We start from the raw sequence: 14,094 nt of genomic DNA on the forward strand, positions 1-14,094 counted from the left end.
GTGAAAAATAGACGAAGGAGACACGAAATGAATGACGGTTTATAACATAACCCGTCACTGATGATAAAATGACATGTCATAATTGTGACCCGTCACTTATAATAAGTCATAAGTGACGGGTCATCCTAGGTTAGTCATAGGTGACGGGTCGTAGTTGTGATCTGTCACCAATGACTTGAGCAATACATAGAGCTATCATTTCATGTATTGTGTGTATATATACCCCTAGGTATTCATATACTTAGGTTTATGTAGATATATATACACAATATTTATGGTTGTTTTTTAAGATGTACATGATCAATATACAGAGCTATCATTTCATGTGGTGCAAAAGTTCATGTACTACTGGTTTATGCCATGTGTGTGTATATATATAGTAGTATAAACATATACTTATATATGTGTATTCTATGCTATTTTTCTCTATTCATGAGGGGTGTATATATATAATATATAGCCTCAGGAATATATATATGTATATGATGCTAAAAAAATTTATTTTTTATTTTCTCTTATTTTTTTCACCTCAGCAGCACTAGAATAAGAATTATTGTACAATTTTTCTCAAGTTTGATGTAAGGGGTGGCTGCTATGGACACAAATGCGCGTTCTGAAAATGGTGCAGAAACTTCTGGGGGCGAGAACTCAATCTTTCAAGCCATTTTATGCCTCGAAAAATTCACCGAAACCGGTGTAGATATCCGTAGTGTAAAAGTCGAAATCGGAGTTCGTATGTAAAAGTTATGCCCTTTTTAGTAAAATCACTCAGGGTCAACATTAAGTGACGGGTCACAATTATGACCCATCGCCGATGACATTTTTCCTGAAATGTTGACCCTGAGTGCTTTTAGTAGTATAAGTGACGGGTCACAGTTATGACTCATTACTTATGACTTTAATAAGTGACAGGTCAAGTTTTTACCTATCACCAATAACATCATTAGTGACGGGTCCTTATCCGTCACTTATGACTTATCATCAGTGACGTATTCGGGGTGACGGATGCGGCACTCGTCACCCATGATGCTTATGATCCATCACTTTGAGCTTTTTTTCATGTAGTGTCAGCCTTAGTTCCTCCTACTGTTACTCATACTCATGGTGTTCGTAAGCTTCCCTTCTCCATTGCATCCCCATGTCAACCCACTGCTTTTGATGCTCATTTTGCTCCATGTCCAACCATTCCATAAAGTCACAAATAGGTGGAAGAGACAAGACAAATGAAACAAGATGGTAGATTAGTAAGCCAGTGCATGAAACCGTATATAAAGTGGCACATGAGTGATATATGTCGCTATACCAGTACGTACTCATATGGTCCATGTTGAGGTGGGTCGTACTGGTAGTAGGCACACATGAAGAAGCATCTGCTATAGGTGTAAGAGATGTCAGGGGATTCGTGAAACCTAAAAAGGTCGCCATAGAAGCATATTGGCAGTTTGACCCCCTGAGGAATGAAAATCCCCCAATGTTTCTTGTGTGGGCTTGGTGGAGCTGAAGAAGACATTGCAGTTGAGATAGCTGAAGAAGGAGTGATCTATCCATAGTTGAGGGTGGGGTTATTTATGGTGGCCAAGGGTTGGTGCATGGACTATGTGCATGGGCATGGATGGGGATGGAGTATGGGATTTCCTGTGAAAGCTGGAAAAGTTATGGCATTGATGCTTAGCATAGATTCCCTGTGAAAGATGTTGCTTGGTATGGTCATTTCATTCTAGAAAAGTTATGAAAAGAGTTATTGTTGCCTCTACATGGAAGGAAGGAAGAGAATCATATAAAAGCATTGGGCATAGAAAAAACATATTGGTAAAATGATAAATCCCGACCAACAATACGGAAACACATTAAAAACTGCAAATATCGAACACAACTATTACACATAAATTATTGCATAGTCCTTACATCATAAACATAAGTAATACACAACTAATACAACTTAGTTCTCACATCACGAACATCAAATTGTAACTTTCCAACGTATGTGCCGTATGACAGTGTTACTGTGTTATGTAATCATACTTGAGTGAATTAACACCGGCCTTTATTGTACATACCTTTTTACCCTATATATTCTTATCTCCCTCCGACACGTCTAGTCTTACATATTCGTACATGTTCCTATCTGCCTTCATCAGCTACGTGACGAAGGGTATATACGACACCTCTAGTCTTACATATTCATATATACGACCAATATTGTGTCTACATGTTCCTATCTTCCTTCATCATCTACGTCATGAAGGGTATATACCACACGTATAGTCTTACATATTCGTACATATCTACTTTCTATGTATTGCATATTCAGACGTTACTATTTACAATGTCATTACTGCAATTCTTAATCCCATATGACATTATGCTACCAACTTCTCAGATTGAAGTCACCTCTCGCTACCACCTTTTCAGGGAGGTGTGACCCCTCGCTCGTACGACTACATCTGAAGCAGCAGAGGACACCCGGTGAGGATCGCGTTGTCGTCATTCTTCATGCACCCATCACATAGACCGCGGTATGTCATAGCCAGCACAGCTAAAGCCCAGCTGTATTAGGGACCTCCGCCGGGTCAACGTCTGCAACCACTCTGCGTAGGGGATCATGCTCCTCGAGACCGTATTGTCATGGGTCTTGATGAACATGACCCACCTGAACAACCACATGAGGTACGCCTCCAGGTGTCAGGAGACGTCCTTGTTGCATGCCAGTTGGTGGATGGTTTCCGCCTATCAAACAAGGAACAAGTATACATATATGCATCTGTTAATAATGTAAAGGAGATGCCAAACCATTAAAAGACATACGTACCATAAATTGAATGAGAAAGGCCTTCTTTGGGTCGTGCTTCTCGGTCACTGGAAAAGGCCTGAACGGGGCTACGCTGTCCCTCCGTTCAACAACAGAGAAGCGACCCAGCATCTTGTCCCACCAGCCCACGCCCACGTCCCTAGCCCCAATAGTGGCACATGCGCAAGGCAGGCCTATCAAGAGCGAGACGTCCTCGAGCGTGGGTGCCATCTCGCCGCACGGGAGGTGGAATGTGTGCATCTTGGGACGCCACCTATCGACAAGGGCCGCGAGGAGGGCCCTGTCGTAGCTGAACCATGCTGCAGCCTTCAAGGCCCCTGCTAACATGTCCACCTGCACAAGCCGACACAACAGAAGTAGGCCAGCAGCATGCAACTTGCAAACATACTACAGTAAGCGACCAATTTTGTGTTTAAATCCATATGAAACCTTAAATTCAAATTTAACAAACCTCGAGATCCAGTGCTCGTCAATCCTCATGAGCTCATCTGACACACGAGATCGAAGTACCATGAGGTCCTCAACCTATACCACGATGCGGTACGGACGGTGCCTGACGTCGATCTGGGGGTCGAGCAGCTCCAGCTGCACTATATCTGCATGTTCACATGTTATTTACATTTTTATATGCAAAACAAATAAAGAGTAAGAAGTGTCAACCAGTATAGAACTGATCTAAATTGGTTTAGACTGGTCTTTATTTTTGGGAACTGAACAAGTAAGCGTCTAACATATAACATGATATAATAAATTGTTCAAATCATACACAAATATGTAAACAAATCATAACATAACATGTTACAACCTCGCACATTGTGACTATCTCGGTACCAACACAATAAAGTACAATAGTGTGCACATGAATATCCATCACACCATAAATTATATCATTAATCGATCTTAATGAGCCGACGAAGACGACAATCGATGACTAAGAGGACGTCTTCCATCTGCAGCAGACCCGAAAGGACCTGCTTCTGTGGGGTTCACATTTGGGATACCAACGGTGCATTTCTTGTAAGTGTGTCATATTCCATTGTACTTGCTGTACCATTTCACACGACATTCAGTTTCTGCTTCATCTTGTCAGGATCAGGTATGAACACAGAATTGGCCCTAGATTCCTTCATGAAAGAACCATAAATCCCAAAACTATAGACCTCATGGTTCCAGGTGTCGAATAGAGCTTCCTTCTTAGAATAGTCGGAGACGTACCTCCGAGTCTTCATCCCAGTCACAACACATATACCAATCACATAGGAGCATAGCTTATGCAGTAGTATCAGCTTGTAGCAAGTGCAAACGCACCTGCCATCGAAGATGGTGTACCCATGGATAGCTCTCTCATGCTTGCCCCCTCTCCTTCTTTTGTCCTTGCATAGAATTTCGTATATGTGCTGTACAGTTCCCATGATCTTCACTCGGTGCATCTTTGCCTTCTCCGCCTTGTCTTTTATGTACTTAGTCATTTTCGTCCCATAAATCATACTAGCATTATTCAGCACCGTCTGAGCTACTGCATAGCGGTCCTTGAAATACTTGCATGTCCCTTGAAGTATGAACTCTACAATCCCCACCAGCAATAACCCCACCACACTTTTCATCGCCTAGTTGTAAACCTCTGCTAAATTTGTAGTCATAATATCATACATAGCCCAATTTGTGTCGTAGAGAAGAGCCCACTTCTCTTTAGGCTCATTCTCAATCCACTCGCTAAATGACCTGGTAGATGACCCGCTCCTCTGCATGATGTCAGCTTTATTGTCATTTGGTAGGGACTCAAGAGGTACTGGTACGTCCTTCGGTCTCGTCAAGGGCCTTTCTGCACGCTTCTATGTTTGCTTCTTTGTCATCTCATCCAGTGTCTTCCAAAGAGCATCGAACTTTCGCTGCTGATTTTGACTGCGCAACCTCTTGAACGTGTTCATGAGGTTCTTGTTCTTGAATTGGCGGAAGAAGTTTCCATCCAAATACCTCATGCACCACCTACTCTACAGATTTGGCCACACAGGTCCAATCAAGCCATCGTCCATTCCATTTTGCTACTTCACAATTGCTTTGAGCATCCCTGCATGCCGGTCATGTATAATGCACACATTCGACTGAGCACCAACAATTATCATCTTCACACGGTACAGGAGCTAATACCAACTAATGTTCTCACTCACTCTCCACAAATACAAAGGCCAACAGTAGAACTTGATTATTCCCATCAATCCAAATAGCAGTCAGGATCTATCCTGTGAACTTGCTGATAAGAAAAGTGCCGTCGATGCATAGGATAGACCAACAATGCTTGAAAGCTTCGATACATACCCCTATTGCGAAGAAACATCACTTCAGGACGTACTTGTCAGGTTTGGATAGCAATGTATACTTATCAATATCGTATCCCCAGGTTCCTTTGAGCAATTATCTGCAGAAAATGTAGCAGATTGTCATATGACGCTTCATAAGTCCCAAACGTCATCTCAATTGCCTTCCTCTCCTCCCTTCATGCCTTGTTGTAGTTGATAGTGTACTTGTACTACTCCTCAATTTGCCTGACTATGGACACTGGTTCGTAATTCATGTTGTTCACTATCTGGGCGTACATCACATTAGCGACAAAGGCTGAGGTGATGTTCCTGTGACTGGGCTCAAGTTCATCCATCATGTAAGTGTGGTCGACCACAATCAACACCTTCCAATAGTCAACCTACTTCACCTTGAAACCGTGTACCCACCACGAGCAACCCTTATTCATGCATTTCACATCATATTCCTTCTTACTTGACTTAACAACATAAAATTGTCATCGAAGCGAGGTCGCCTATTGAGTCACAGTATCTTTTATAGCCTGACTGGTAGGATACCTAGTTCCTTAGGTCATCTCATTCTGCGTATACTCTAGACCACTTGATTCCCTTCATTAATCACAATGTTGTTGAAGTTTAGATTGTTCTAGTATGTGAGAACCAGAGCATCGTCCTTATCATCTAAGATGTCATACTCAGGAGTTTCATCAACCTGAAGATCATCCCGCTCCATCTATTCAATTAGAGAAGGGATTCGTTCCCACTTATCTGCCTCACCGATCGGTTCAGTCGGATAATCCGATGAATATGTACCATCTAGATCAACATCTTCATCATACTCTTCCTCATCACTCTCCTCCTCTGCGTACCCTCCACCATGTATTTCCCAAACTAACTTCTTATTCTTCCATTGCACAAGTAACATAGGAGGCCAACCTTTGTGCACAACATTCTACAGGTACCTCTTCCACACTTTATCTTCCCAGAGCAGGAACACCTCTCAGTATATACCTTCTCTAAAATGGTTGCCCACAATACTAATGGTCATCTCTTGAACCTCGGGGTCTATTTTGAAACCTCGCATCAACCAGGCATATAAGTGTCTGACACTTTTATACATTGGTCTAGATATACCCTTGTCCATTGACTTAAATACGGACAGTACTACTCCTTTCGGACCATATAAGATTTCAGTGTCTCCATAAAAAATCCTAAACTATCACATATCCGACATACCTGACAACCATCGACAAAAACTATGATATTATTGCGATAGAACAGAAAGAATCATGTTAAATTACATCTACAATGCAAAATTCATTATAAACGTAACCCAACATGTAATCTATACTGTAACAACATATTCCCGGTTCGCTATATCAAACACATCTAAATCCTACATCTATCACATCAATTATGACTACACTATATCTAAATCCTACATCTAATACCTAACATATGTCTAAATACTATATCTAATTGCTAAAATATATGTATAATCATGATCTAATTATTGAACTATATCTAACTCTAATTCTAAAACTAGATCTACGTTTTAACCTATGTCTAGCGACTATCCTATCAGGTTTGTAAAATAAAATCTAGATCTAACATCTAACATATATCAAAACCTAGCACTAGTTGTTATCCTACCGAGTTTGTTAAATTAAAAAAATAGGATTTTTTTTTTTACCTTTTTTCAAGCAGGGCTTCGCCGCAAAAATCTCCCTCTCCTCTCCTCTGGGCTGAATGTGAATACAATGAGATGCTGACGTTGACAAGGCTAAGCACGCAGACCTAAATACTTAAAAGATCTTGCCCACTAAATAGATGATACCTTTTGAATAGGTTCGCATGACGTTGCAACCACAAAGGTTTCGCTCGTTCAACGGGTGAGACATTTATCTCTCCAGTTATTAAATTCGCTAGCAACCAAGGTCCACAAAGTTTCATCCATTTTTTCTTTGAACGGGCAACAATAGGATAAACCTCGTTATTTTTAAACAAACATGTAATCTAAAAATATTTTAAAAAATATACGAAAAATTCTCCACGCGTGTCTCCGGCGAGGACGGGTGGGACATCTGCTAAGGGCCTCATTGCAGAGGTGGCTGGCGCAGACCATTAAGCCATTGAGGCGTCTGATGGAGATCCTTCATCTGTGCCATGGCGTGCGTGGCCGGCTTGTATTGATTTCGCCAATCGAGATCTTCTGAATCGAATACAACCCCAACCAATCTAGTGGCGCCAAAGAGAACTCTAAATTTCCAATGGCACATAAGGGAAGACATTATTATTCGATGGCATATAACCGGCAGAGCTCCTGCTGTTCCGGCGATGGCATGTAAGAAATTTTGTCTTTATTGTGCTAATCTTGTGTGTATTCTACTGCTCTGCCTTATTCTAAAATCAACAGCAAGCAGATAGGCTGCTGTAAGCCTGTAATGCAGATTCAATCACTAGGAAGAAGTAGACCACACTAAGAAATCAGCAGACAGGTTATGAAAAAAAAAATACATTATCGATTGGCTGAGAAAATTCAACAGAAAGATAAACTGGGTTGCAGGCCGATTCACACTACTGGCCTGCTGGGCCTTACATGGGGCTGGTCTCCTTTATAGGCACCTGGTACCATGGGGGGAGTGTTGGAGAAATTTATTTTTCTTTTAGTATACAGGAATTTGTGGATTCACCTACTTGGTTCTTGCCACAATTTGAGTCATTATGCGTAAAGATAGCAACCGTGGTTATGGTTCATCATGTGTGTGATTAGTGTCAGTAATTTTGCAATGAAACAACGATGTTACACGGCAAATCTGTTTAAAGCAGGTACTGACTCCAGCTAAAAAATTGTCAGTAATATTTACGGTTGCACGCAATCGAACTCTCTGCATATAGATAGTGATTTGAGGGTTGATATTGAATATTTAAAAATAATACGACTAGATTTATTTATGCAGTATCACGTCTCTTTTCTTGGCGGGCGCTGCTTTAAATGTTTATCATTAAGGAAAATAAATGTATTGTTCTTATGCTATTTTGACTCTCGACACCTATGTTAGTGGCGCCAACAAGGTTGAGTGGCTGTCCTAATACCATGTAGTGCTATAATTAGTAAGAGCATTTACAGTCATTTCTTATCAATTTTTTCTTATTTAGCGTCTCTTTGTCTGTCCGAAAGACCATTATGACATGTACTATGAAAGGAAGAAGCAATATTACAATTTTACCATCTTTTATAAAAATACTATGGTAAAATTGGTGCTCTTGAAACCTGTTTTAGACCGTATCAATTAAATATTTTTAGGTATTGAGTAATTTGCGACTAATTTTACTAGTAATTAGCCCACAGCTATAGTTACACTATGGAGTAGTAGACCAGTAGACTGTAGTGGTAGTCAACATTTGAGTTTACAAAATCGTCGGTAACAGCTTGGTTATCGTGGTAATTGGCCGATTCGATTCATACCGTATTTATAAATCAATCGATTTTCGGTTAAATTTAGATTCAAAATTAAAAAATTAAAAAATTTGATGATATAAATTACTGTGTGATTACTACGATTTTTATTATAATTATTGGGGGCTGATTTTCGGAGGTTAAACGGATTTGTAAAACTGTTAGCATAAGCCAAACCAGTTAGTCAGCTGTGGCGGAGACGCCTCCGCTTCCCAACCACCCGCACCGAACCATGGCGTCGGCGTCGGCGTCGCGGCTGCTCCTGCCTGCACCTCCTCCGGCGGCCCCGCCCCGCTGTCACCCCAGCATCCGCTTCTCCGTCCCTCGCCTCCGGTGCCGCGCATCCGCCGCCGCCGCCTCGGCCGCCGGCAGCGCCGCGCTTCTGGAGCGCAGCGGTGCCGCAGCGGTGGCCATCAGGGAGTTCGTCACGCACGACGAGCTCCGCGCCGCCGTGCGCCTCCGCGTCCGCACCTTCTACGAGTACACCATTGACTCCGTCGGAGCCGAGGTGATCGATCGCTTCCCGTGTCTATCCTGTGCTGTCTGCTTGGATCGCGATTCGGGAGACTGTTCTTTTGTGTAGTGGCTGGGGAATCCCAAGGTTTTGGATTCCTTAGTCGGGAAGTATCAGAAGCCGGAGTACCAAACGATTCGATTGATTTAGCGGTAACGATGATTGAATGAATCGCTATGTGTGTTCCGGTTTTAGAATGGAAGAACTTGGAGAATTATATATTGTGGTTGCTGTAAATGTGTTTGTGACGTGAGTATCGGAAAACCCAGTAGCAAGTAGCAACCAATTGGATTTCAGTGATGAGCAGCATTAGGTGAACCGTGAGTATTCGAGCCATTTTTGCCGTGTATCACTATCACATTGTTCTATCACATAGACATAAATGTGGTATTGGACTTGACAAATATTATTTGGAGACATAGGGAAGAAATAGAGCATGTGTCTTTCTATTAGCTTGTTTGTTCCCTGGAAATCACACTGCTTTTTTTTCCCGCGAATACTCATCACATTCTTCTAACCAAGTTCATTTTGGCTGTTAGCATAAAGCCATAAACAACTTACCTGGTTGGAAACCATTACCACATTATGTGGACTGTGAATCATGATGTTTTTTTAATACCGTGTTAGTATTTACTAGTTCCTTCTTCACTTTTGATGCAATTTTATTTTCCTTCTTTTGTGTGATTGCAGTACTGCACCATTGCGTTCATTCATTAATGACTTAAAATTTACTCGTTGTTGTCAAGTTCTGTTAGGATCACAGAAAAGCTCTTGCAGAGAGGGAGTTTGAAGCATTACAGGATAGAATTTCCGGGAAGATGATCAATTTTCAAAGAGTTTCTTGTATAAATGGGACTGTACCACTGTCCCCATCCTTGATGTCAGCTGAGGAACTCTGTTCTACATGCAAGGTATAGATTCTGTTCCTTCAATTGTTTATTTCTTTCAGCACTTATCTTTTCCATTTATCCCAGCCGGATCATGTCAGTCTGGCAGACAAAAGCTTTTTACTTCTGTGAGATCTTTTATATGTTCTACTTACACTGAAGGCTTCATAAGAAAGAAAAAGTGTAAAAGGGAAACTTTTCTTCGACAATAGATTTCCTTTGTGATTCATTCGTATGATCTCTTTTTGTTCGAGAGAGAAAATAAAAACCGAACATGTCAAATTTGGTCACTAAATTATGTAACTTGTTATTTGTTCATTTAGATCAAATTACCCTTCATAATGCAACTGTTTGACCCCTCACTTCTACTGGCTCACGTTCTGAGCACTTCGCAGTTGTCAGTTATATTCATTTCTAATATGATTAGTCTACAGATGCTACGGTACTGCATTTTGCCTCTGGAAACTGTTGTCATATGTTATTTGCTTGTGCGTGCAGTTTGTGGAAGATGGAGAAGAGAGAGTAGTGGTTGGTAGTTTAGACCTCAATCAGTGTCTTTGGCTACCAGATGAATTGACTGGAAAGAGGCCTGGGGTAAGGCTGCTGCTTCTTTTTTCAATGCTATTGCAGAATATTGGTGGATAATATATATATATATATATATTCTTAGTTGTGACTGACATTGTTGGACTTGTCATCAGCTCTTGGTTGTTGTCACGCAATAAAGCAAAACTTCATTACACCTAACTATTTTTTCTGTCATAATTACTTTTCAATGCCACTCACATTTTTATTATTATATGATGACTTACATAAAACATGAATAGCTATTTGGAATGCCATGTTGTCTGTCTGGATATATTTAATCGTATAAGCATAAATACTCTGCAAGATGCTCAATTTTGGTTTTATTGCTTCACTGAAGAATTGAAATATTGTTCCATGATTGATTGCTAATAGGTAAATGAAGACAACCAGACAAGAGCATATCTTAGCAATGTCTGTGTTGCCAAGGAGCTTCAAAAAAAGGGGTTAGGTTATGCATTGGTTGACAAGTCTAAGAAACTAGCTCATGAATGGGGTAAGTTCATTTCATTTAGTGTATTTTATTCATTTACTGTTATTTGCTTCAGTTTTTACTTGCTATTCCTCTTCTTGATCCACACTGATGTTGTCCTTAGAACTTATTCTTGCTTTGCTGATACCAATACGCTCATGTGAAATTCGTGTTCTTTTAAAAACTTTGGCAGGCATAACAGATCTGTATGTCCATGTCGCCATCAACAACGTAGCAGGACAAAAGCTGTACGAGAAGAGTGGATTTGTTTATGAAAGTGAAGAACCTGCATGGAAGGCTAGGTTTCTGGGGCGGCCTCGAAGACTGCTTCTTTGGCTCGATATGAAGAAAGAGTCGTTGTGATCTTGCATGTAAATACATATTTGTAATCATATTCTCGTAATAGTATTATTTGATATATTTTACCACCCAATCCCAATAGCTCCAAATGTTTGTATTCTGGATCATCCGTCATTTCCCACTAATTTTTACTTGTTCATAACTTCCAAACTTGTATTCAGAATACAACTCTGAAGAAAATGACAAGGTTCGACGATTTCCATATTTGCCACATTGAATGATAAAGCTTTGCCATACAACTCTAAAGATTTAACAAGCCTGAGTGCCTGAAAGTACTCCCATGTGCACTAATGTTGATCTGTCACTCTAACAGGAATAAGCAACTTATACGTGCATCAGTCGTGCATGTTGATCGAAGCATTATTGAAAAAAAGCCGGCAAATGTTTCTAAAAATGGAGGTTCTTTTCCTTTTACCATTCGATTGAGCCTTTGCCATTAGGAGTTTGAGCCCAAATTTCAGTGAGGGCCTAGTGGCAAAAAGGAATTTCAAGGTGACAAAATAAATTAACATTCAAAACAAACTGCAAAAAGGAAAGAAAAATGAAAAATACAATGAAAAAAGTGTTTTTTATCCATCAATCATTGTGTTTAGACTGCACAAAACAAATGAGCATTGGTAGACCAGTTACAACCGCATACACCCCAAGTTATAACTCAAAAATCTGTAAGTTACAATCCGCTAGGTAGACAAGTTACAACCTCACGTTTAAAAGTACATAATTGCAATACGGAAAGCTACTGAGTTACAATAAGTTACTTACATATATATATATATATATATAAAAATATATATATATATATAGGAAAACTAGTATGTACTTCTGGGTGTATGTACTCCCACCTCTCATATACCACTTTTACACGTGTGTTATACTTCTTTATCACTTTAAATATACTTCATTAGTAATTATAAGATACTACAATACAAATCCCACGAAAATTTTTATGAAATTCCATGATTTTTATCTTAATTTGCGTATATACTTCTTTTATGTATAAAAAAGAGTATATAGCAAAAATGAAAGGCTAACATTGAATTTTTTTTCATACAACTCATATTGGAGTATCTTAGAATTAGTATTAGAGTATACTAAAAATGATAAAAAAGTATAAAGTGTTTGTTTAGGTGGTATATTGCATGTGGGAGTACATACTCCTAGGAGTATAGAATAGGTGTCCTATATATATATATATATATATTGTACTACACCAAAAGTAAAAAAGAATTGTACTACACTTATAATCGTGTTTCTTAGGTTGTACATCATTAGACAAAGAATTCATTAGAAGTTACGTTTATCTATAACATAATTGCAACTCATTTTTTTTATTTACGTCTGGTTGTACCTCCATGTCTCATAGATAGGGCTGGAAACGAGCCGAGACGAACTGGAATCAGCTCAGCTTGTAAAAGCTCGGTGACCTGCAAGCTTGGCTCGGCTCGGTTGCTGGCTCGAGCTGGCTTGCAAGGGCTCGCGAGCCTGCCAGACCATCACTACTGACAACACTGATCTTATGTACTGTTAAACATATACTTCATGAGAAAAAAAATTTCCAGAAAAAAAAGGAAAACATATACTCCAGCGAGCACCATAGTGTTGATGGAGATATGAGAGCTCTCACAAACTGTACCAGTTGGAATAGATATATTGATATATACACACAAATATGTTTCTCATTCATGCTCACCAAAAGTAAAAAAGAAAATAAAGGCATGTACCAAATGTCAGTTTTTTACGGCAGTAAAAGAGTAGTAGCCAGCAAACACATGGAAATTTGCAATGCAAATCAAAATCACCCATGTTAATCAATCAATGTATTTTACCACCACCACCACTCAAACGCGAGCTAGCTCGAGCTCGGCTTGATTCACAAACGAGCTAGCAATGTGGCTCGGGCTCGACTCGTTTGGACAACGAGCCAAGCTGAGTCGAGCTCGAGCTAGCTCGTGAGCCACAAGTTTTTTGTCCAGCTCTACTCATAGATTGTAACTCTACTATTTTTTGGATTGCAATCGAGGGTGGTGCAACAGTAACTAGAGTTAAGTCTATATATATATATATATATATATATATATATATATATATATATATATATATATATATATATATATATATATATATATATATATATATATAAGCCCTACTTACCTTGTTTGCTCCCCCCGACAGAGAATCTGTAGAGAATATGTGAAGAAGGGTCAAACACCGCACTTTAACTATTACCCTAAGGTGGAAGACCATTGGAATGAATTCGTGCAATACAAGCTATCAGGGAAAGCAATTCAACAAAGTGAGGCAAACAAGGCCAACTCCGTAAAGCACATTTACCACCACAGACTCGGCACACGTGGGTACGTGAAGAAAGTACCCGAGTGGGAGAAGAAGAAGAAGAACTAGCCCGTAAGGGTGCTGCACTTGTGATGACTCAATGAATTCCAAACATGAAACACTACCTGCACGCGAAGGGGGTGACTCTTTTAGATCAAGACAACATATGTTTCAGAAGTGAAAAAGATCACGAGATGACACAAAATATTGCAGATGCCCATGCCTAGTTTTCCCAAGACTCTTTCAAGTTAGATAGGGAGGAGGACGAGCTAACCTTGTGTAACACCCTAAATTTCAAATTTTTGAAATAGTTTAAAATTTTGCTAGATTTTAAATAGGAGTTGCAATTTTGTTCTACAGAGAGAAATTAATTTCTAAA

At 39.8% G+C, this 14,094-nt stretch overlaps 1 protein-coding gene across 1 annotated transcript; it reads left to right on the forward strand.

The window, feature by feature from the left end:
* The first annotated feature begins 8,715 nt into the window (after window positions 1–8,715).
* LOC133899587 (GCN5-related N-acetyltransferase 7, chloroplastic) lies at window positions 8,716–11,588 on the forward strand. The gene is made up of 5 exons (XM_062340586.1): window positions 8,716–9,074; window positions 9,836–9,991; window positions 10,466–10,561; window positions 10,928–11,048; window positions 11,218–11,588. The coding sequence occupies exons 1-5, from the start codon at window positions 8,799–8,801 to the stop codon at window positions 11,385–11,387; spliced, it is 819 nt and encodes a 272-aa protein (XP_062196570.1). The 5' UTR covers window positions 8,716–8,798; the 3' UTR covers window positions 11,388–11,588.
* Window positions 11,589–14,094: the final 2,506 nt, after the last annotated feature.

This window comes from Phragmites australis, chromosome 18, assembly GCF_958298935.1.
Source record: "Phragmites australis chromosome 18, lpPhrAust1.1, whole genome shotgun sequence".
Lineage (NCBI taxonomy): Eukaryota > Viridiplantae > Streptophyta > Magnoliopsida > Poales > Poaceae > Phragmites > Phragmites australis.